General features: G+C 32.1%; 1 protein-coding gene across 4 annotated transcripts; it reads right to left on the reverse strand.

Annotated features, from left to right (window-relative positions):
- Positions 1-762: 762 nt before the first annotated feature.
- Positions 763-17,425, reverse strand: LOC100803587 (endoplasmic reticulum metallopeptidase 1). 4 transcript variants are annotated; one of them, XM_006589366.3, is made up of 14 exons: positions 17,268-17,425; positions 16,515-16,883; positions 15,975-16,213; positions 15,055-15,211; positions 14,544-14,621; positions 9,024-9,098; positions 8,808-8,927; positions 7,018-7,182; positions 6,314-6,836; positions 6,078-6,234; positions 4,715-4,824; positions 4,408-4,520; positions 2,375-2,732; positions 763-1,261 (listed from the first exon to the last, which is right to left on the reverse strand). In XM_006589366.3, the coding sequence occupies exons 2-14, from the start codon at positions 16,854-16,856 to the stop codon at positions 960-962; spliced, it is 2,739 nt and encodes a 912-aa protein (XP_006589429.1). In that variant the 5' UTR covers positions 16,857-16,883; positions 17,268-17,425; the 3' UTR covers positions 763-959. The 4 variants fall into 4 exon arrangements, with proteins under 4 accessions (XP_006589429.1, XP_006589430.1, XP_040861802.1 ...); XM_006589367.3 differs by lacking the exon at positions 17,268-17,425 and adding an exon at positions 17,181-17,257; XM_041005868.1 differs by lacking the exon at positions 17,268-17,425 and adding an exon at positions 17,140-17,189.
- Positions 17,426-22,592: the final 5,167 nt, after the last annotated feature.

Below are 22,592 nucleotides of genomic sequence, written 5' to 3' on the forward strand. Positions count from 1 at the left end.
AAGGTTCGTTACTATAATTTTCTTCTTTTTAAACTTTGATTTATATATATAATTAAAATCATAAGAAAAATATAGGGATGTTGATTTGTAAATGCCTTTGTTTGGAAATTAAGAGAAAATATAAGGAAAAAAATGAAAAGGAGAGAGAGAGAGAGAGAGAGAGAGAGAGATTTATATATTATTTGGTGGAAATGAAGAGAAGGAAAAGTAAAACTTTATTTCCTTTTATTTGGTGGGATAGAAAAAATTAAATAGTGAAGACTATATTTGCTTTTTAACCCTTTATATTAAAAAGCTACAAAAACATAGATGTGCATTGTGCAAGAAAAGACACACTGGACTTTTACTGATTTACATTTGTTTAAGATATGTATTGCTGACATTGCTATTTTGATAGATAATGTGCAAAGAAGTTTTGTTGACCTCAAGTAGCTTGTTTTCATCCGCATGCCTTAATATGAGATTAATTCTCCCATTATATTAAAAATATTAATTTGATTGGATGAACAACTTAAACGTTTATTTAAAAAAGAATTTATAATAAAAGTGCATATATTAAAATTAACTGTTCTATTTTTCTAGCAAGAAAAAACATTTTTCAGCACTAATTAAACACGACCTGTGTAAGAATTTATATGTCGCTGGTTCCTGGCGTGAGTAAAATTACCGGGCAATAAAATAATAGAAAAATGTTAGTTAACATATACTATTTTGTTAGAGTGAAATTCATGCGAGTCAATAAAAAAAATCACTCATTATAAATTTCACATAATTATTAGCATTTTTCATAAAATTTAATTGTAGTGACTCTCCATAATTAAAATCGTTAATCACATTGTAAAAAATAAAATACAAATGTTTGGACGATAAATAGGACAAAAATGGCAAAAAGAATTAGAACTCCTTACATGTGAAGATTTTAAGACATATCCTATAAATCAAGAGCACAATTAAAGTACCTAAAATTTAACAGGCAGATTTGTCAAGAAAGCCAAGGTGTAAGGAGAGGTGGATTTGCCAAACAAAGAACACCAACGAGGAAGCTTCTCAAGGACTCGTTCGGTTATTGGTGTTAATCTGTTCACATCAGTCCTTAGTTTCAGAAGAGGACTATCAGAGTTATGAGTTGAACCTGACCTCCAGTAAAGAGTCAGATCAAACAATGTTGGTGCATTTTTTCCTCCAGAAAACTGAATAATGTGCCAACCATCCACACTACTCTTTTTGTCAACTGAAATCAATTCTTCAGAATTCCTTGCATCTGAGGTTGAGTGAGAAGAACAACACCAATTCAGACTATAAAAAAATCATAAATATAGCAACACTAGGAAACAAGTATCAAGAACTATATCATTTTAATCAATGCATGCCTCCATCTCCACTATGCAAGTTTTTGATAGAATATGTCAATATGATCTTTTGCTCGTGCCACTTTGTTTCAGAATCATCAAAGTGAATACAACCTTAAAATATTAAAACACAAGGTTCATAAGAGACCCTAAGAAAAGTAACAAGATATTACAATTCAATATTCAATATTTTTTAGACAACCTGTGCAAGTATGAGTCATCACGGTTTTACAATCCAAACAATTTTACTTCCATGCTTTATATACTTTATTTTCATTCATTTCCATATGCGTACTCTATAACCCCGATATAATTTACCTTCTGGCGAGGTAACAAACTGTTTTAGTCATGTGAAACAAAAACATCACATAACAAGCTAAACTTTTATTCTGACCTTACCTGATTCCAGAATAGGTTTCCTCATAAGTGGTCACAAGTTTAACATAGGTTTTAAGACAGACAATTCAAGTTTAACAGGCAATGCCTGTGTGAGAAACATCCCAGAAGGGATTACGTTGCCAATTTACATTTAACTTCAAACCATCATGTAAAAGATATAAAGAAAAGAAAGTATTTTCTATTTGATGGGCATGGTCTAGAGCAACTTGATACCAACATAATGTAGTTCTCATCACGATCCTGCATTAAAAGTAAAAGGGAATTCTAAAGAACTTTTAGTACTTTAGCTTGCTTGCATTTATTCTTCTAGTGAATCCTTAGGGATTAAAAAACACAATTCATCAACAGAGCATTTATCATGTCCAGCAAAAGTAAGCTTTATACTGATCATGATGATGTGTACTACAGATGTTAATACAAAATCTTTTACCTAATGACTTAAGCCTTTTTAGGATAATTGGTTTATACCAATAGATATATAATGTAATACAATATTAATAACAAGGGGGTTTAGCTCAGTTGGTTGAGTAGGGTGTGCGAGTGTTGTAAATCTCCTGGTATCGTGTTCAATTCCTACAAATAACTACAAATAGGAAAACTACAAATATGCATTAAAAAAAAAGTACCTTTAAACTCGAAATCTTCTATTTCTTCTATATTGATTGCAAGAACCCAACGGATAGAACCCTTTGTATTGATTGAAACTTGTGTAATTCTTCCATTTCCTTTAGCATCACTAACAACATTCATTGTAGGAATATCCATCTCAGTCCAGTCATTAGTGGTGTCATTATAGGTCCAACAACCATATTTAACCGAGAAAGTCACAAAATCAACTGTTTTGTCTCTACCACATACAAAACCTTCATCAATCTGTTTAACCTCCTTGTTCAAATTTCCAGGAGTATTAGAAAATAAAGATACATATGATATTGGATTCTGTCCTTGATCAAGTTTTCCTGTGGCATCCACAACATGTACAACCTGAAAATACATAGAGAAAATTTTATTTATTATCCTAGTTTTTTTTTTAATAATTGTCAAAATTATATGGTTATGGTAGGGAAGTAGGAAGACAAAGAAAAGAAATACTAGGAATAATGAAATTTTATTGATATGGTGTGTAATAATATGTTGCAATATACAGACTAGTACTAAAAATTAGGTCAAATATTATAGTATAGTATCGTTAGTACAAGTCAATTCCCTAGTACAGTAAGAAAATCGAGACTTAAAAAAAAAAAAAAATAAATCAAGAAACATTATGAATAGGAAACAACTCATAAGATTACTTCCTCAATTAGATGACTGGTTGATTCTAAACCCACACAATATATTCTAAAAAGCTTTTAAGACATTCTAAAATATTCAATAAAGTGGAGATGTTAGGAGAAATTTCATGGATATACTGGCAATAAACTACTTAAGAATGTCCTGAATCACCATTCCCTTGGGGATACTTCTTGGGGATAGGGGTGGCACAATCCAAGAATGCTTTGTAATTTCCCAAAGAAAGTATGTAACGAACATCAAAGGATACAGGATTGATGGGTGCTAAACCTTCTGATACTCCTATGGATCCTAATGCCATACTTCTGTCAGGGTAGGGAGTCACTTTCAGACCCAGAAAGGTACAGAAGAGTGGTTGGGAAATTGAACTATTTGACTATTTACTCGTCCAGGCATCTACTTTGCAGTGAATGAAGTAAACGAATTCCTTAATTCTCCACATGAAGGACATTGGGATGCAGTAATCCATATCTTGAAGTATATTAAAGGGGCTCTAGGAAAAGGTCTACTATATGAAGACAAAGGTTATATATGGATTGTTGGATATGTGGATGTATTGTGTCATTACATCTTTATTGGTGATAATCCAATTTCTTGGAAAAGCAAGGATTAAAAGTATAGTTGCAAAATCTATTTCAGAAGCGAGTATCAATCCATAACTTCAACCACTTGTGAGCTTATCTGGCTCAAATAGTAGCTCAAACTTCAAAGAGCTATTATTTGAGGAGGTTATGCAAATGACACTCATTTGTGATAATCAAGCAGCCTTACATATATTGCCTCAAATCCGATATTTCATGGGAGGACCAAACATGGAGATAGGTTACCATTTAATTAGAAAGAAAACCTAATCTGGAGACATCAGCACTAGCTTTGTCAAATCAAATGATCAACTATGGATGTTTTCAATAAGTCATTAAGAGGTCCTTGAATTAGTTATATATGATCTAATTTCTAACTAGGGAGAGAGTTGGAAATATGCAATTATAGTATATTGTAAATGCAGCATATTTTATTCTTGTAATTATCCTTGCATTATGACACTTAATATAAATGTTTGCTCCATTGTGTAATTCATACACACAGATTTATTCACATGTCCTCTCATTTCTCTCTCTTTCAAATACAAGTTAACAACTATACTTTTAATTATCCATTAACAAATTGGGAATCACTTTAGACATCCCCAACCGTATACAGCAATGAAAACTACTAATAGTAGATAAACATCATATCATAAATCATAAATCATAAATCACAAATCATAAACAATACAAACCAGGGAAGCTTTGTGTGTCTTCTTAGGTACAATAAGTGCTTTGTTAAGTGACATAAAGGACTATAAAATATACATATAAATGAAACTTACATTCACAGCTCTAGCAGTGTCTTCGGAAAATGGTGGAACAACACCTGTTAATACAACTGCAAGTGATAAACTAAATAGCACCAAAGTAGCTAGGATGATTGCCCTTTTTGCACCTGGACAGCAAATCACCAATTAAACAAAGAGCATCATGGAATAGCATCACAGTATGAGGTTCAAACAGCATGTCATGTGACGAAAAATTCTTTGAAATTTAGCATCCATTCATTAAAACCAAGCAATAAGCATCCCAGTATCATAAATAATAAGATTTCGATGTTGCTTGCAAAAGAGCATACAGTAGACAAACCTGAAAGATGGACATATGAAAGAAGGTACACCAAGGTCAAGGATAAAAGAGAAGCAATAAAAGCAGCAATCACAAAATTTCCTAGCCATTCAGGAGTACCACCAGGATTCCTGCATAGTAAAGAAAGGTAAGTTAGATGCTAACTGTAAAAGTGAAAATTGACCAGTGAAAAAAATGGATGGTGATAAAATAGTGGTAGTGAGTTAAAGACAATGGCAATGATAGTGAAGTGATGGTGAATGCAACTGACTGAAGGTGAAATGATAGTGGATGCATAAAGATAGAAATAATGGCAGTGGTGATAGTAGCATCATGATTATGGGGGCAGAATGGTAGAAGCCACTGTAACAGGATGTTTATCAAAAACAATACTGGAAGACAAAAAACTCTCTCTCGTTAATCCTTATGCTTTGAAGTATTGAGCATGGAATAAAAGGCTATTCCTGGAAGAAATTAGAGAAATACAGGAGAACTAGAGGGAAACAATGGTTAAAGAACAGTAGGACAAACAAAAACAAACACGTATGGATACAATGATGAATGATGTCTGGAAAAATGAGCATAGCTTCCATAAAAAAGAAGTTAAAGCAACATGAAAACAGAGAATAATGCAATAGAAAGAAGCTTCATACATGAGACGATAAGAAATTTTATAGGCAAATGCCATGATAGATTATACAGCTCCAATGTCATGCTGAGATTTTAGGGATTCAGTTCAACATAGGAAAGACATTATTTCATTTGAGAATCTGAATAGTTGTGATATGTGATGTAACACAACATTGACCTTATATTCCTTTTTATACAAATATAGTTGAACACCAGAACTAGTACAACCCAGCCCAATAACACTTCTAATATAATGACTCCTAACTCAACAATTATACTAATAATCTAACAATTCTTATTGGATGTCATTTTGGCATTCATTAAAGATTTCCAATTTCTTTTTTTATAGTTCAATTTTCTTTATCAAGGAATTCTGTTTTATAACAAAAAAAAATGCTACATAGTTTGTATAAGAATGAACTCCAACATAATTAAAGATGACCAAAAAGAAGTGAATACAGAAATTTCATTCTAAAGTTTGGCTTCAATATGTGTAGTATAGGCTATATAGCCCATTAAAATTTTTCAGATCCTTCATGATTGTTTTATCTTTTTCCATAATTTGCTTTTGATGTTTCTAGTCTTATCCTAAAATTGGCTGCAGGACACTATTGTAGAATACAAATATGTAAAACGAAAACAAGCAGCAAAACCCACACCACACCCAAAAGAAAATAAGCATCATTAGCAAAGCTCTAAGACTTGGCTCATTTACAGGTCAGGCCATGTATACTGATTAGGGGGGAAAATTTACCTATCAAATCGAACCATACCCCCTATAAGTGTAGCAGCCAGCCGAATAAATATGCCTGCAGAAAATAAAATCGGAGTGGCTAACCCCAGAATTATGGTTGCCAGTTTGAGTGGCTTTGGTAGCCTGGCTGGGGTTAGTGTTGCTTCAAAAAAACCATCTGGATATTTCAACCAAAATTTAGTAGCATGACACAAAAGATGCTCTAACAAAGGCAAAAGTGAGGTAGTGATAGTTACATGCAAATGCCGGAGAAACTAACCAAACAAGAGCCAAGTAAGAAGAGCCAATTTTAAAATAGTTTCCCAAAATGAGAAGTATAAGCCATTGAAAGGATCCAGCTTTATAGAGCCATCTTTCAGCCTCCATTTTGACAACAGCTGCTTTAATAATGGGGGTCAACTGCCTTCCCTTTGATAGTGTATTCGAAAGATATTTTTGAAGTAGAAGAAAACCAAAATGTTGACCAGTCAATGCTCCGAGAAAAGCTGGTGCACCAAATAATCCAACCACCAACATTGGGCTTGAAACATATGGTACTGGAGATGAAGATATCAAAGGTAGGAGAAATGAAACAAGGAAGGAGAAACTTAAGGCAAAGACCCACATGAGGAGAACACTCAAACACGACAAGGCCAATGAAGCTGCAGCTGGTATACCACCCATAACCAATGATGTAACCCATATTAGAAGTGACTGCATTATTACTGAATTGTGCAGCATATTAGCAAACTTTTGACGGTATACAACCATATACATTCCCTGACAAAATACATGCATCATATGTCAGAGACTAATGATATGACGGTAGGCCAGTAGCATACCAAGCTACAACCACCCAATTATATGGGAAATAGTACATGATGTACAAAGTAAAGCATAAAATTGGAATATGGTTTGCATAACCAAGAAAACCAAAAAGTTTTTTAGAGTAACAAATTACCAAAATGTCAAAGTAAATGGCATTGTTCTTGCTTATATCTTCCTCTGATTCAGTTGAATTGCCTTCTGGAATATGAGAAGATGCCCCAATATGAAGCAGGAAAGCAAGCATATTTTCCCCCAGATGTTGAAGAGATCCAGTCTTCAAAAGCTCTAATTTGTCATTCTGCACAAGGGAAAACATAACATATTATTGTCATTGGATATAAAAATATTTGAATAAAACCTTTATTTCCCCAGGATATCTTTTCACTTCCACCACCACTTTATGACATTCAATTTTGCAGCTCCCAATCAATAGATTGTAGGCTATAATAAAATCCTTATTTGTCAATCCTAATATGTCCGTGTAGCTATAAAATCATATTAACTCAAACTATTTCAGTCACTATTATTTGTAACAAGAAGACATAAGGTACCTTCACTTATCAAGGGGTTAGCTTTTCTTCTTATTTTCCTCTTTACAGTAGAAATAATAGTTAATATTTGCATATTTATCCAACGACTTACTTCAGCACAAGCATAGTTTCTGCAAACTGACTAATTGATTGCATGGAAAGCACTAATAACACTAAAGAAATGGTTTAAAGCAAACCATGCTAGGCCAAAAGGAGCATATCAAGAGATGGAAAGCTTACCATCTGTCCACCATATTTTATTTTATAGTTAAAGTTAGGTGTGGAAGATTGCAGACATTTTATGCATCCAGGACACTACTTACAAACTTCAAATATTAATTATACATTTTAAAAGAATAAGACATGATTATAATAAGAAGTAGCTGAAAAATAAGATGATGCATTCTCCTTAAATTAATGAGATCTATTAAAAATAATATGCAAGTAAATGACATCCAACTTGTAATAACAACTTTAATTATTTAGAATAAATAATTCATACAGATTTAAGGGCAAAGTATATGTTAAGAACAATAAAAGTGCCATACAAATCATAAATAGATGCATCAAAATCTTCACTAGATGGTTCATTGACCCAGTAAATTCTTTAGGAGATTCAAATAAATAAATCAAAGAATAGTTTAAAGGATGCTCTTTGTTGCAACATGATCCTGAAACAACATGCATCTACCATTTCCAACCTTAGACACCAGCTATGCAAAATCAAGCTTACAACCCCCTACGGTGACCTAACACCACAATAGCAAATTATGTGCAAATGGTTGTCATATCTTCAATATTATTAATATAAAGAGTATTTAATGTGATAGGATTCAGCAAAATGTCAATCTTCACAAGGTTTTTCATGCTTCTTCATATCTCTAATCCCATTCACAAAGAGGACTTTCAAGTAGGGTAACTCAAGGTTGACAAAGTGCAAACATGAAAATACCCTGCCCAATAAAAGTAGAGCACCTATATATTATCTTATAAAAAAAGCCCTTATCAGTCATTCAAATCAATTCTGCCAAACTGCAGCCAAAATAGATTTCAATTCTTCCCTCACCTTCCAATGCACCAAAGCACAAACAACTTGACAGAATAAGAAGGCACTATTTTCTTAAGTATGTTCATGCCAAGCAATCCAAACTATCTGAAGTCCAGTAACAAATCTATTTTCTAAAACCAAACTTGTCAGCAATGACAACTAGGCTCAGAATTGACAATCAAACCACAGTAACGAATCTGTTTTTGTATAGGGTGCTCTCTTGAAGAGTCGCTTTGTTAAATCTCATTCTTTCAACCAACACAATATGAATTTCATGGTTAGCAATAAAATGCAGAACAAAAAGCAATCCAATTATTTCATAAAACAGTAAGGACAGAAGGAAACCTTGGTATGATAGACAGCCGTGTTATCCAAATATGCAAAGTCAAGCCCAGAAAGGCCAGCAACCTCTTTGTACACTTGGAAATCAGTTGCAGATTTTATGGCCCCAGAAGAAAACAGATCCTGGAGGAAAAATATTGGTTGGTTTGAGTGATTGTTAAAAAAATAATGACATAAAATTGATAAAAGACAAAAGTACAATGAAAGACACCTACAAACCTGTGCAATAACTTGACCAGATGGATATTTTGCTACCAAAGCAAAGTTCTCAATAGCCCAAGGATGAGGACCAGCCTACTAAATGCAAAGCCATTAGTAAGAGATATGAACTTATTATCAGAATTAATAAACACCAGAAAGAACAATACTTGGATATTACATAACTGAATAATATTTCTATTTTAAAAGCTTACAAACGAAGATTGAATAATAGTTTTTAAGGTGCAATACACTCGTTTCCCTCCTTTTAGAGGTAAAGGAAATCAAGATTGAATGTAATACACGAGTAACCACCAAAAAAATAGATGACTTGTCAATGGAAGAAAGATTTTTTTTTCTCACTTGATTGTATTAGTAAAATCAAGTGAAAATTAGCAATTGTTGACACAACTCAAGTCTATGAAAGTACAGAAAAGGTAAATGTTGGAATTACAACATTGTATGGGTAGTTGTTCCAACAAAGAATAGTTATTAATGTACCTAGTTAGTCACATATTTATGTATCTAGGAATTCACACGCTTGTACATAGGTACTAGAACTTCATTAATATTCTTGTAAATTTCAAATTGTATTTACTCCCTAAGTCTATATAAATATAAATCAGCTGAGCGGGTTAAGCACTCAAGCATTTCACAACTTCTAGTCTCTTCAATATGGTAACTAGAGCCACCTTGTTTGTTCTTTAAAGGTTTTTGCATCTGGTCGGCAGAACCTAAAGTCCCGTCTTTGTCCCTCTGTCCAAACAGCAACCTCAATTTCCAAAAGTTCTTTCCCCCGATTAGACAACTCTTTGACAAGTATTGAAATGGCTTCAGACTCTTAGAAAACTGATGGTCCTGTCTTCTCTATCTCTGGAACACCAACAATCACTTCAGAAAAATTGAATGGAAAAAATTATTTAGCATGGTTAGCCTCTGTTGAACTTTGGTTTCTTGGCCAAGGTTATCATAAACATCTAAAGCAATCCTCAGAAAAGATTTCAAAAGACAAACACGAGCAGTGGAAGAAACTTGATTATCAGCTTTGTGCTCTCTTGTGGCAGTCTGTTGAGCCAGCTATATTGACAAATTTCAAAGCCTTCAAAACTTGTTATTCTTTCTGGAAAAAGGTACAAAGTGTTTTTGCTAATGACATTCAACAATTATATGATGCTGCTCAAAAATTGGTCACTCTTAAACAAACTGATCATGACATGGTTGCCTATGTTTCGAAAGCCCAATCTGTAGTGGAGGAGTTAAAATTATCATTGGAAGTCGATAAACTTGAAGACATAAAGACGAAACTTGATAATCTATATATGGTGTTGGTACTACGTGGGATGCATCCAGATTTTGATCATATTAGTGACCAAGTCTTAACTGGCCAAGAAGTTCCTTCTCTAGAGAATTTAATTACTCGGCTCCTTCGAGTCCCCTCACCAAAAATAAGAGGAAATTCAGTTGACAATATTGAAACTTTTGTCATGGTATCTAATCGAGGGGGACGAAGTGGTCGTGGAAATCGAGGAGGACGAGTTGGAAGAGGAGGTCGCCCTCCCACAAGACACTTGGAAGAGAGTTGGAAGAAAGTTGGCCACACACAAGACACTTGTTATTCTATTCACAGATTCTCCGGAAAATCGGTGAATATTTTAAAGTCTGAAACATCTGAGATAAAATTTTTGGAGGCTGACTATCAAGAGTATCTCCAGCTAAAAGCTGCCAAGGAATCTCAAACATCATCTGCTATAAGTGGTCATAACTCCACTGCTTGCATTTCCCAATCTGGTAATAATCAAAGTCCATGGATAATTAATTCAGGTGCTTCTGATCACATTGTTGGTAATAGTTCTTTATTTTCATCCCTCTCTCCTCCTAAAATTCCTCATTTCATTACTTTAGCCGATGGTTCTAGAGTTGCAGCAACAGGAATCGGCCATGTATCACCCACTTCTTCTTTGTCTTTAAACTCTGTTTTGTTGATACCTGATTGTCCTTTCAATATAATATCTCTTAGTCAGCTTACTCGTTCTCGTAATTGTTCAGTAACATTTGATGCTAACTCCTTTGTCATACAGGAACGTGGTACGGGTCGGACGATTAGCGTAGGACATGATTCTCATGGTCTTTACTACCTCAAGCCTAATCTTTCTTAGGTTTGCAGTGCTGCCACATCACCAAAGCTCCTTCATGAACGTTTGGGACACCCACATTTATCTAAATTAAAAATAATGATTCTGAGTCTTGAAAAAATAAAGGACCTATTTTATGAGTCATGTCAACTAGGAAAGCATGTTCGTTCTTCTTTTAGGCATGTTGAAAGTCGTGTTGATTCCCCTTTTTTGGTTATTCTCTCTGATATATGGGGTCCTAGTCGTGTTTCGTCTATGGGTTATAGATATTTCGTTACTTTCATTGATGAATTTTCTCGATGTACTTGAATTTTCTTAATGAAAGAACGATCTGAAATTTTGTCCATTCTCACTTCTTTTGTTAATGAAATTAAAACTCAGTTTGGTAAGACAATTAAGATTCTTAGGAGTGATAATGCGAAAGAATACTTTTTTCTGCTATTTCTTCTTTTTTGTCAGCACAGGACATTCTCCATCAGTCCTCATACTCCTCAATAGAATGACATTGCCGAAAGGAAGAATAGGCATCTTGTTGAGATTGCTCGGACATTATTACTTCATGTTAATGTACCTGTCCAACATTGGGGTGATGCAGTTTTGACAGCTTGTTTTTTTATAAATCGGATGCCTTCTTCCTCTATTAAAAATAAAATATCACATTCCATTTTGTTTCCTAAAGAACCGTTGTTTCATGTTGATCCACGTATTTTTGGATGCACCTGTTTTGTTCATAATTTGTCTCCAAGTCATGATAAGCTTGTTGCTCAAGCCATCAAATATGTTTTCCTTGGATATTCCAGATTACAGAAAGGTTACCGATGTTACTCTCCTGTTCACAATCGTTATTATATCTCTGCAGATGTAACATTTTTTGAAGAAAAACCATACTTTGCTCCCTCCATGGTTGAGTCCAATACTCTTCAAGAAGTTTTTCCTATTCCCTATCTTGGTCCATCACCTTCTTTGCAAGAATCAGAGTCAACTGTAGATTCTACCATAGATATTCTTGACAATCCTCCACTTGAGCAAACTCAAAGATCACCCATCATATATCAACGTCATCCTCAAATTCCTGACGTAGAACTTGAAGGTAATGAAAGACCAGCTGAATCATGTCCTACTCCAGCGGACAACCCGACCATGGACCTACCCGAAGAGAATCTTGACTTGCCCATTGCTCTTAGGAAAGGTACTCGATCTACACGTAATCCTTATCCTATTTATAACTTCTTAAGTTATCACCATCTCTCTTCTTTGTACCATTCTTTGTTTCCTCTTTATCTTCTCTTCCTAAAAATCTTTGTGAAGCACTTGATCATCCAGGATGGTGACAAGCCATGATTGATGAAATGCAAGCTTTGGAGCATAATGGTACTTGGGAGTTGGTTCTTCTTTCCCCAAGCAAGCAAGAAACCTGTTGGTTGTCGATGGGTATATGCTATAAAAGTTGGGACCAATGGACAGATTGATTGCCTCAAAGCTCGATTGGTAGCCAAAGGTTATACCCAAATTTATGGACTAGATTATGGAGATACTTTCTCCCCTGTGGCTAAAATTACTTCTATTCAACTCTTTCTTGCCATAGCTGCCATCCGTCATTGGCCACTATATCAGTTGAATATTAAAAATGCATTCCTACATGGGGAATTAGAAGAGGAGATTTATATGGAGCAACCACCGGGATTTGTTGCTCAGGGGGGGTCTAGCTTGGTTTCCAAACTTTGGAGGTCTCTTTATGGACTCAAACAATCCCCACGAGCTTGGTTTGGAAAATTCAGCTCAGTTGTTCAGGCTTTTGGGATGAAACGAAGTGAAGCAGACCATTCAGTTGTTTATTGTCATACCTCATCGAGTAGATGTGTTTACTTGGTGGTCTATATAAATGATATAGTCATCACAGGAAATGACCAAGAAAAAATTGCTCAACTGAAGGAACATTTATTTAGTCATTTTCAGACTAAGGATTTGGAAAAACTTAAATATTTTATTGGAATTGCAGTTGCTCGGTCAAAAGATGGGATTATCATCTTACAAAGGAAGTATGTGTTCGACATACTTAAAGAAACTGGTAAGTCAGATTGTAGACCAATTGATAGTCTCATGGATCCAAATCAAAAATTGCTACCCAATCAGGGGGAGCCTTATTCTGATCCTGAAAGATATCGAAGATTGGTTGGGAAGCTTATATACCTCACTATTACAAGGCCAGATATTTCCTTTGCAGTTGGAGTGGTGAGTCAATTCATGCAATCTCCTCATAATGATCATTAGGATGCAGTAATTCGAATTTTGAGATACATTAAAAGGACCCCAGGACAAGGACTACTCTATGAAGACAAAGGAAGCACTCAAATAGTTGGATTTTGCGATGCAAATTGGGCAGGATCACCCATTGATAGGCATTCCACCTCAGGATATTGTGTGTCTATTGGAGAAAATCTTGTCTCATGGAAGAGTAAGAAGCAAAATGTTGTTGCAAGGTCTAGTGCAAAGGCTGAATGTAGAGCTATGGCTGTAGCCACATGTGAGCTCATTTGGATTAAACAACTTCTTCAAGAATTGAAGTTTAGAAATACTCAACAAATGAAGCTATGTTGTGATAATCAGGCAGCCCTACATATAGATTCTAATCCAGTATTCCATGAGAGAACTAAACATATTGAGATTGATTGTCATTTTGTCCGGGAGAAAGTCCTTTCTAAGGAAGTTATTACTGAATTCGTTAGTTCTAATGATCAACTAACAGAAATCTTTACAAAATCTCTAGGGAGACCAAGAATTCAAAATATTTGTTCCAAGCTTGGAGCATTTGACTTATATGCTCCAGCTTGAGGGGGAGTGTTGGAATTATAACATTGTATGGGTAGTTGTTCCAACAAAGAATAGTTATTAATGTACCTAGTTAGTCACATATTCATGTATCTAGGAATTCACATGCATGTACATAGGTACTAGAACTTCATTAATATTCTTGTAAATTTCAAATTGTATTTACTCCCTAAGTCTATATAAATATAGATCAGCTGAATGGGTTAAGCAGTCAAGCATTTCACAACTTCTAATCTCTTCAATAGTAAACAATAAGACCATTAAAAGTTCTAATCAAAATAAACTCATCAGAGAATGAAGAATTTAAGATATTTCAGATAAGACAGCACAGGAAACCATGCAGCTTAATTTTTTGAAAAACAACTTTATTTCCAACAGAACTAACATTGAATGAATAATTTTGTCATTCATTTTCAATATATTTGTCTCAATAGAAAAAAGCATTAATTTTTAAAACAATAAATGAAAACAAGGTAGCAATTTGGTAATTTTAAGTGAAAATAAGAAGTGAAAACAAAAACATTTTGTCAAAGTACACCCTAAAATTTCATAAAAAATTAATGGTGATCAATAAACACACCTGAAAAATAGTAGACTTCCCTCCAATGCCCATGGCCTCCAAATCAATAGCCACACGAACAGTTTTGCTCCAAGGATGCTGCATCAAAAATAAATAAAAAAATCTTTTGTTTGTAATATTTGTATACAACATATTTTAGATTTTAGATACCAATAAAAATCATTCCAACATTTGTAATTTAAAAGAAAAGACTTGATTTAAAGATATTATTGCCACATGCACTACTTTAAAGGGTGTTAAAAAAACTACTTATGTTTTAAAAATTTACAAAATTATTTTTAATAAAAAAATATTATAAAGTTATTGTCCTGGGTTAGAAAACAAAAGAATGGAAGGAATCACATGAAAATTGAGATAAAGTCCATTAACATCTTTCTAATAGATTTCTTCTAATCCCAACATCAGTCTTATAATCTGTAAATTTAAAAAACATTTTTTCAAACCACATGAGAAGCAAGTAAGAAAACTACTTAATATAAGGATGTATTAACAACTAAAAATAATTCCATACCTGGGTTATGAAGCTATGAGCACCATTGAGACCCTCCTCCTCACCTGTATTAAATAAGAATATAATAGCTCTCTTCAATCCATGAGCCCATTGAGAAATTCCACGAGCAAGTTCCAGCATAACACCTACACATGAACTACAATCTCCAGCCCCTGCTCTGTTAAATCAATGCTATATTTTTAGCAGCAAATAATAGAGTGCACTTAACTAATTAAAAAAAAATTCAAATATTCAAATTGCAAAAGCAAAATTTTTTAGAGCAGTCACTTTGCATGCTTGCATGGAATTCCAGAATAGCACCAAATAGCATAAGGAGAGGCTGATGAATATTTTTAACAAAAAAGCTTGAGATTGTAAATATTTCTTACTATGACTTTTAGAATTCTTATTCATGTCCCTGTTACGACTTCCAATTAGTAGTACAATGTCATTCCTCAAATATCCTTCCCAGGACCAATATGCTCCTACTTTCATAATGTTATGAGTTTAATTTTTATCCACAATCAGTGGTTTATTGATATTATCCTTCTCTTACTGATCAAAGAATTGAATGTTCCTTTGTTTAAAACCACTAATGTGAGGATTTCAAACAAAGCAACATACACAGGATTATGTATATTTTTAACCTTTCTCCATAAAAATCAGGGCTCCAACAATACTCCCCACTATGAAATCATCCCCAATCCCCTCTCCTGCAGCAGACCAACATAGAGTTCTACATAAGAGGTCAATTATTGATCATAGATGGACAAAATTACATACAGACACAAGCCCCCATGTACAACATATTTATGTTGGCAAATCAGGTCACAACGATAAATGCATCCCAGTAATCTGTAAACATCATTTTAAAAAACAAAGAAAAAAGCAATGATTGATCAAAACAGAAGTATGGGAGCAAATAGATGAAGAAAACATACGTAGAAATAACAGTATCAATATGAGAAGAGACCAGAATAGATTGCCCCCTTGCTTCAGATACATATTTCGGCAAGATTCTTACTACAACATGATTTAGATCCGAATAAACAAGTGTTCTCCCTGAAAATAAGCCACTGCGCAGATGATTTGCACCAGACTTTGCATGAAAAAGATCCACTTCAACATCTACCTCCCAGAGAGCTGTTTTCTTAATATTTTCACATGCTGTCAAGACATACTGCAGTTGGAAGCTAGTCAAAATAAATGTATAATAATTAACAGAAAATGGACTAATAAATTACCACAATCAGTTGTATAGGTTGTTGTTACTCCTGTTGCTCATTATGAACTATCATTAATATTAATAAAAGAATCACACATGCAAAAAGCTATCATTACTCTTGTTCATCATAGGAACTACCATGAAGTCTAAAACTTCTTACTTACTCTTGATGATTGTGATCCAACGAATTAATGAAAAGTAAGAAATAAGAACAGCAACAATGGGAAAAAAAGATTAACAAAGTTGAAGAGCCAACCTGCAGAGCAAGATGCAGAGCTTCAGAACCAACAGGATGAGGCCCCACCTGAGTCAAGGCCCTGACATGTTTGAATGCTTCAATCTCCGAAAACCCCCTCTTGCCGGCCTCTTCTGCAGTAAGAGGCACAGGCATGCTCTGAAACTGATAATGATAAATGGATGAACAGCAATAAGTGATGATTAGCAACAAGGCCAGCCACACAAATGAAGACCTCCTTGGGTTTCCAACATAAGCAGTGGTGCGGATTTCAGCACCATTACTACTTGACTCTTCTTCGCTTGCTTCGCCACTGCTTGATCCTTTAGATGAAGCTGAAGCAGTTTCACGCCTCTGCCTCATCTTAAATAACCTCTATGATGCAATTACCTGCGAAAGATAGTGAAAAAACCAGGCGCCAAATCATCAATGACATGTCACAAAGAAAATTGGGGTGGCAAATACTTATTCATTGATCAAAACAAAAAAATAAATAATCAGGTGGGGTTCACAAATTAAGCCAAATTGCACAAGTAAGATTAGCTAGCAACTTTCAGCGTGAATTAAATTATCCCATTGAACAAACCCAATACAAGTGCATACTTAATTATAAAACCCAGAGAAAAAATGGAGGAAAAAGACAAACTTGATCCCATGTATATGTTTATGTCTAAATCCAAATTATACCCATTATCACGAAACGAATTGGGCAGATAAAGGCACGAGAAGAAACATGATTTATAAATAAAAGTAAAGTGTTGATTGAGAAAGAACCTGCGTAGGAGGAAGTAAGAGTGAGAGCTGAGTGCGATGTGTTGGTTTACAGATGACGGAATTCACACTATAATGATAGTTTGACCTCTCAGTGGCACTCACGATGCAACCAACCATGCCTATTACTGTTGAGTATTCAAGAGAAAATTGTTTTTTTATGGTAGAGAAAATTATTCTTGATCAAATTTGTCTATAATTTTTCATAACAAATTATATTTTATATTTATGATAAATCATTTATATTATAATATATTATTGTTTTAATTTTTAATTATTAATAATTTCTTTTAATTATGATTTGATTTAAATTTAATCACAGATTTATCCCTTCTCTTTTAAGGTGTATTCAAGAGATATTAAACGTAAGTCTTTTCTTATAAACTCTTGTCAACTCATTACACCATTTGTTGATATTAAGAGCATGAGAGAATATATACTAGATGCATATTAGGAGAGTGAAGAAAAAAAAAAACATTCGAACAAAAATAGTGAATTCGGAAGAGTGAGAAAAGTGGAGGACAGCATATAGTTTTATATGTTTATATATAAAGGTGAATTTGTATTTGATTGTTTATTTTTGTATAACTAAAGGTCTTATTCTGATTTGGTATAATTTACAAAGTTTTATACTAATTAGTATGTTAACATATGCAATGAATAGAGGTTAATTGTTTTTTTTTTTGTATGAGTAAAATTTATAATAAAGGATAAAAGCCTTTTATATAGTTAAATTTATATACACAAACTATATTATAATTTAATTTATAATAAATAAATAATTTTAAATATATAAAATTGTGATGCAGAGTTAATTTTATTATTAGTGATTTTTTTTAAATATTAAAATTAATTTAAAAAATTAAAAAAGGATAAATGATTAATATGTGAGAATAAGATCACACATGTGACTAGATGAAAGTGATAATAATTCTAAGTTTGAATTTACTTTTGGTTTCATAATTTTAGATCGTGCAATTTTGATCACAAAAGATTTTGCTTATTTAAAATTGAGTATTATTGGTCTAACATTAAATTATTGTCGGGCTTTTAACAAAACATTTTGACATCATATGTTAGTAATACCATGATGCTAACATGCTAATGCGGCAAATAACATTTTTTTTAATTATTCGATTCATCGGGAAAAAATGATTTTAATTAATTCAAATTTCGATCAATGTAAATATAAGTAAAATATGACAAAAAATTGTGACAAATAACATATGTATATATGTTTATGTGACTAAAATTGCGTATCTTATTTTGTCTTATTTTTCTTTTTTTGTTTATTTTTTTCTTTAATTTTATTCATTTTTAAATTATCAAATTAAAAAAATGAAAATTTAAAATAGTGTTCATGAATAAATAATGAAAATATGCAAAAAGGGGAGAAGAAAAACAAAACAAAACAAAAAGGAAAATGAAAACAGATATTAAACTTGCCAAAATTGTAATTTTTATATATTTTTTACATTTTTTATATATATTTTCTTTTTTATTCTCGTTTAATTTTGTCTTTTTCTTGTATTTTTATTTTTTCCATTACTTATTTAATTATTAACATTGTTTTAAATTTTAAAGCTTTACAAATGTCCTTTCCTGTTTAGTGGTTCGTAGGCAATGTATTTGTGTTTTGTGTATTTTTTATATATTCTTTTTTTTACATTTTTAATGTTTTTTATATTTTCTTTTTCATTTGTTTTTTGTTTTCTTCATTTTTTCATTATTTGTTTAGTTATTTATTTATGACCATTGTTTTAAAATATAAATTTTTATTTGATAATTTTAAAGTTGAATAGACATGATAAAAGAAAATAAATTTTTTTAAAAAAATTCAAACCAAGTCAAGTATGCAATTTAGTTACTAAAGTATTGCAATTGAGTAATTTTAATCTTTTAAAGCATCACATCTATATAATATTGCTCTCCTAATGTCATGGAAACACATGTCATTCGTTACATCCTCTATTTTATCATGTCACTATGTTACTGTTATATCCTTAATTTTTGTTAAAAAATTGAATGATAGGTTAACCGTAGATTAATATTACTTGATTTTTCAATGAACAATTTTTTCATTATAACTCATATATCATGTTTAATCAATTACACTCTCTACTCTATTTCTAGTTTATACTGTATCACTTTAAAATCGTTTCATAAATAATTAGAATTTATAGGTGTAAAGGAAATTCGAGACAAGAGAGAGAGTCACGCTATTGGGCATTGGCATTAGTCTCCCACTCTTTTGTCTTGCACTACACGGCCATTATATTTCTTCAGTCACAACACAAAAATCAAATGTGGAAAGAACAGAGGCAACACAATCACAGAGGACTACATGAGCTAGTTTTTTTTTTTTTTAATATTTTTGTGATGTTGTCACACTCAATTTTATTTCACTGATTCATATTTATCTATTCATGTGGATGATGAGAAATTAATCTTATTATATTTGAGATAAGAAGTTTCAATAGTTATAATAAAAATAAATTTCAAATACTTTTCTCTACTAAATTCAATTGGATATTATGAGACTTATTATTTATATATGTTAATGTTAATGTTAGGTAGAAAAATTAAATTAGACGAATTCGATTAACTGATAAAGATATGGGACAGCTAAATCAGCCATGCCCACAGCCACAAACTTCAAATGAATGAATATGGTCTAATATGGTCCATCCAAAAATATCAGAGGCAGGATGACGATTCTATGATTGCTCACGAAAAACACTCGAGATCAATAGGATAAATATTTGTTCAGTGAAATTAAATGGTTCCCAAAGGATATTTTACTCACATAATTTAATAGAGATGAATGTGAATGATGCAGCGAAACGTAAAGAAAAGGAAAACCAGGGTTCAACATTTTATTGATTCTTAAGAATATTAAACATTGAAAATTGATAAAAAAAAAAAAAATTTATTCAATCAAAGTATGTTGTTCTAAGAAGTCTTAGATACATATAAATAGAAAAGCACTAATGCGCCAGAAACCTTAAAGCAAGAAACAATAAATGCCCAAGAAGTCCTTACACAAATAAAATAGCAAAAATACCCCCTAAAATAAGATAAAAGATTAAATTATCATCTTGACTCCTTAAACAATGAAATTTGACTAAAATATCGATCGACGCATTAGCAAGGAAATGCGATCTCGCTTAGAAGACTGTTTTCATGCGAAAAAAATATACTCATTCATAAAAAACAAACACAATTAATTTTTTGGATCGACTCTACTGGTTATTATAATACTCTACCTGTTTCATACCCACTCTTTAATTTTATATCCCCTTCAACTAGATCAATGTTATCTATCTATCTATTATTCTTGTATTAAAAAATAAAAGGAAAAAGATTATGTTAATTAATAAAATAGGTTAACATCATTTAATTTTATTCTTATGCTTGAAAATTTTCAATTTGTCAGTTGAGAACTTCATATATTGACTTAATGGTTTGAACTTTCCATCAGAAAAATTTTCATTCTGCTATATGCATGGTTGGTTTGGTGATGATCTATCTTTCTTCCTAGATCGAACAGGAGATTCATGTTCATAGGTTGAGGAAAACATCATGCAGGGTATAGGTAGAGGAAATCAAGAGTGAGTTAGAAGGCTTGCATTGAGAGACACTATATCTATGGGGATCAAGAGATCACTGAATTGTCATTGGATAATTTAATTGTATAGGGAAAAAGAAAGAAAAAAAAATATTGAAATAAAACTTTAATTAAACGAATAATATTTTAGAAATAGTATAATTAAGTAGAGAGAAGTTAGTTAAAAATTAGCTACATTTTATAAATTATAGGTGATTGTGTGGATTTGTTAACTTATAATTATTTATTTAAAAAAAAAAGTTAGTTAACAAGTCATTTGGTGTAATTTATATAAGGAGAATGCATAAAGGAAGAAGGTGTCCAAGTCTCAATGTTTATCATTGTTACATTGCCTAAAAAATTAAAGCTCCAACACAATGGACTAGTTTTTTTAAACCTTAAATTAAAAATGATTTTAAGAGAATACTTTTTAAGAAGCAAATGGATTTGCTTAATATAAAAATAAAAATAGGAAATTACTTTTTTATATAAAAAAGAAAAAGAAAATCAGTTTAAATAAACACATAAAAAATGTTCATTTGTTTTCTCTGTAACTATTTATCATTATCCAAGACACTCTAAAACAATGATTGGATGAGATGCAAAGCAGTTTTAGTTGCACGGACAAAAATTGCTTTGAGCAGTGTTTCTTTCTTGGAACGTTTCAGCGCTAATTTTGGAAAGTCCTGTATTTAGGTATTATGGTTAATTATATAAGGTACACATTCTTCCATTGGTTTATAAGCTCTACCTGTATTGATGACACATAATATAAAATCATGTCAATTGGATATGGAAAGTACATCAAACAATAACTTATGGTTTTAATTTCTAAAACTTCAAAAGGTATGTAAACTATTTTTATAATCACATTAAATCTAAGTACACTGCTTTTGGTTTTTTTAATGATTTTTTTCTTTCACCATAACAGTTAATTTAAATATTGTTTTGACAAAGCTAATACGACAAAAAAAAAACATCTGAATGGATAGTAGTATAGAGAATAGCTAGAAAAAAATTATTATAATTATTATTATTATCATCATAATATAACTTTTACCTATAATTGGAGACATATATATAAATTAATAGCCTTTACTTACAATTGAAGATCGTAGTCAAAATGTGATTGTAGACAAAATATATTTGTAGGCATAACCTTTCATGATAGGTTAATAATTATTTTTATATTATCCTTTAAAGTTGATGAAAAAACGTTCATAGTTCAAAGTATATTAACTATACATTTACATACAAATTTGAGACGTTTAGAGGAAATTTTTGTCGGTAAGTATGGGTCATTTTCTTTGTTGTGGCACGCCAAATGAAAAACGAAAAATAACACACCAGCATAAACTTACGCATAAATTTTTAAAAATATATATATATTAAAAATATTTAATCATTTTTAATTATAATGAAATTCATAAATATTAAAATATTAAATATAATTTACAATTATAGAATGTTTAGAAATTAGAAATGTATATTTACTCTGTGAAATATTTTATTTAAATGAAATAATTTTAGAATGATAATAAAAAACCAATAGAATGATAAAATTCATTTTAAGTAGCGTTAGTGTATTGGGCCTCGAAGATGTATTATTGAGCTTTAAGGTACGCCGCCTCGTTGTTTAGAGTTAGGACTTAGGAATTCGAGAGTATGGGCTTTACAACTATTATAACCCCAAAGAGTCTCGGGATATCCCGCTATTGAGT

The sequence above is a fragment of the Glycine max genome, chromosome 10, assembly GCF_000004515.6.
Source record: "Glycine max cultivar Williams 82 chromosome 10, Glycine_max_v4.0, whole genome shotgun sequence".
NCBI lineage: Eukaryota > Viridiplantae > Streptophyta > Magnoliopsida > Fabales > Fabaceae > Glycine > Glycine max.

Bases quoted from the DNA above. Each gene is read 5' to 3' on its own strand.
- LOC100803587 (XM_006589366.3), bottom strand. From the start codon at position 16,856: ATGAGGCAGAGGCGTGAAACTGCTTCAGCTTCATCTAAAGGATCAAGC. The intron at 15,212-15,974 runs GTATGTTTTCTT...TTGATTTAACAG, and splicing joins ATTGATACTGTTATTTCTAC to AGCAGGGGCTGGAGATTGTA. The intron at 4,521-4,714 runs GTTTGTCTACTG...TTTGCTGTCCAG, and splicing joins TTCATATGTCCATCTTTCAG to GTGCAAAAAGGGCAATCATC.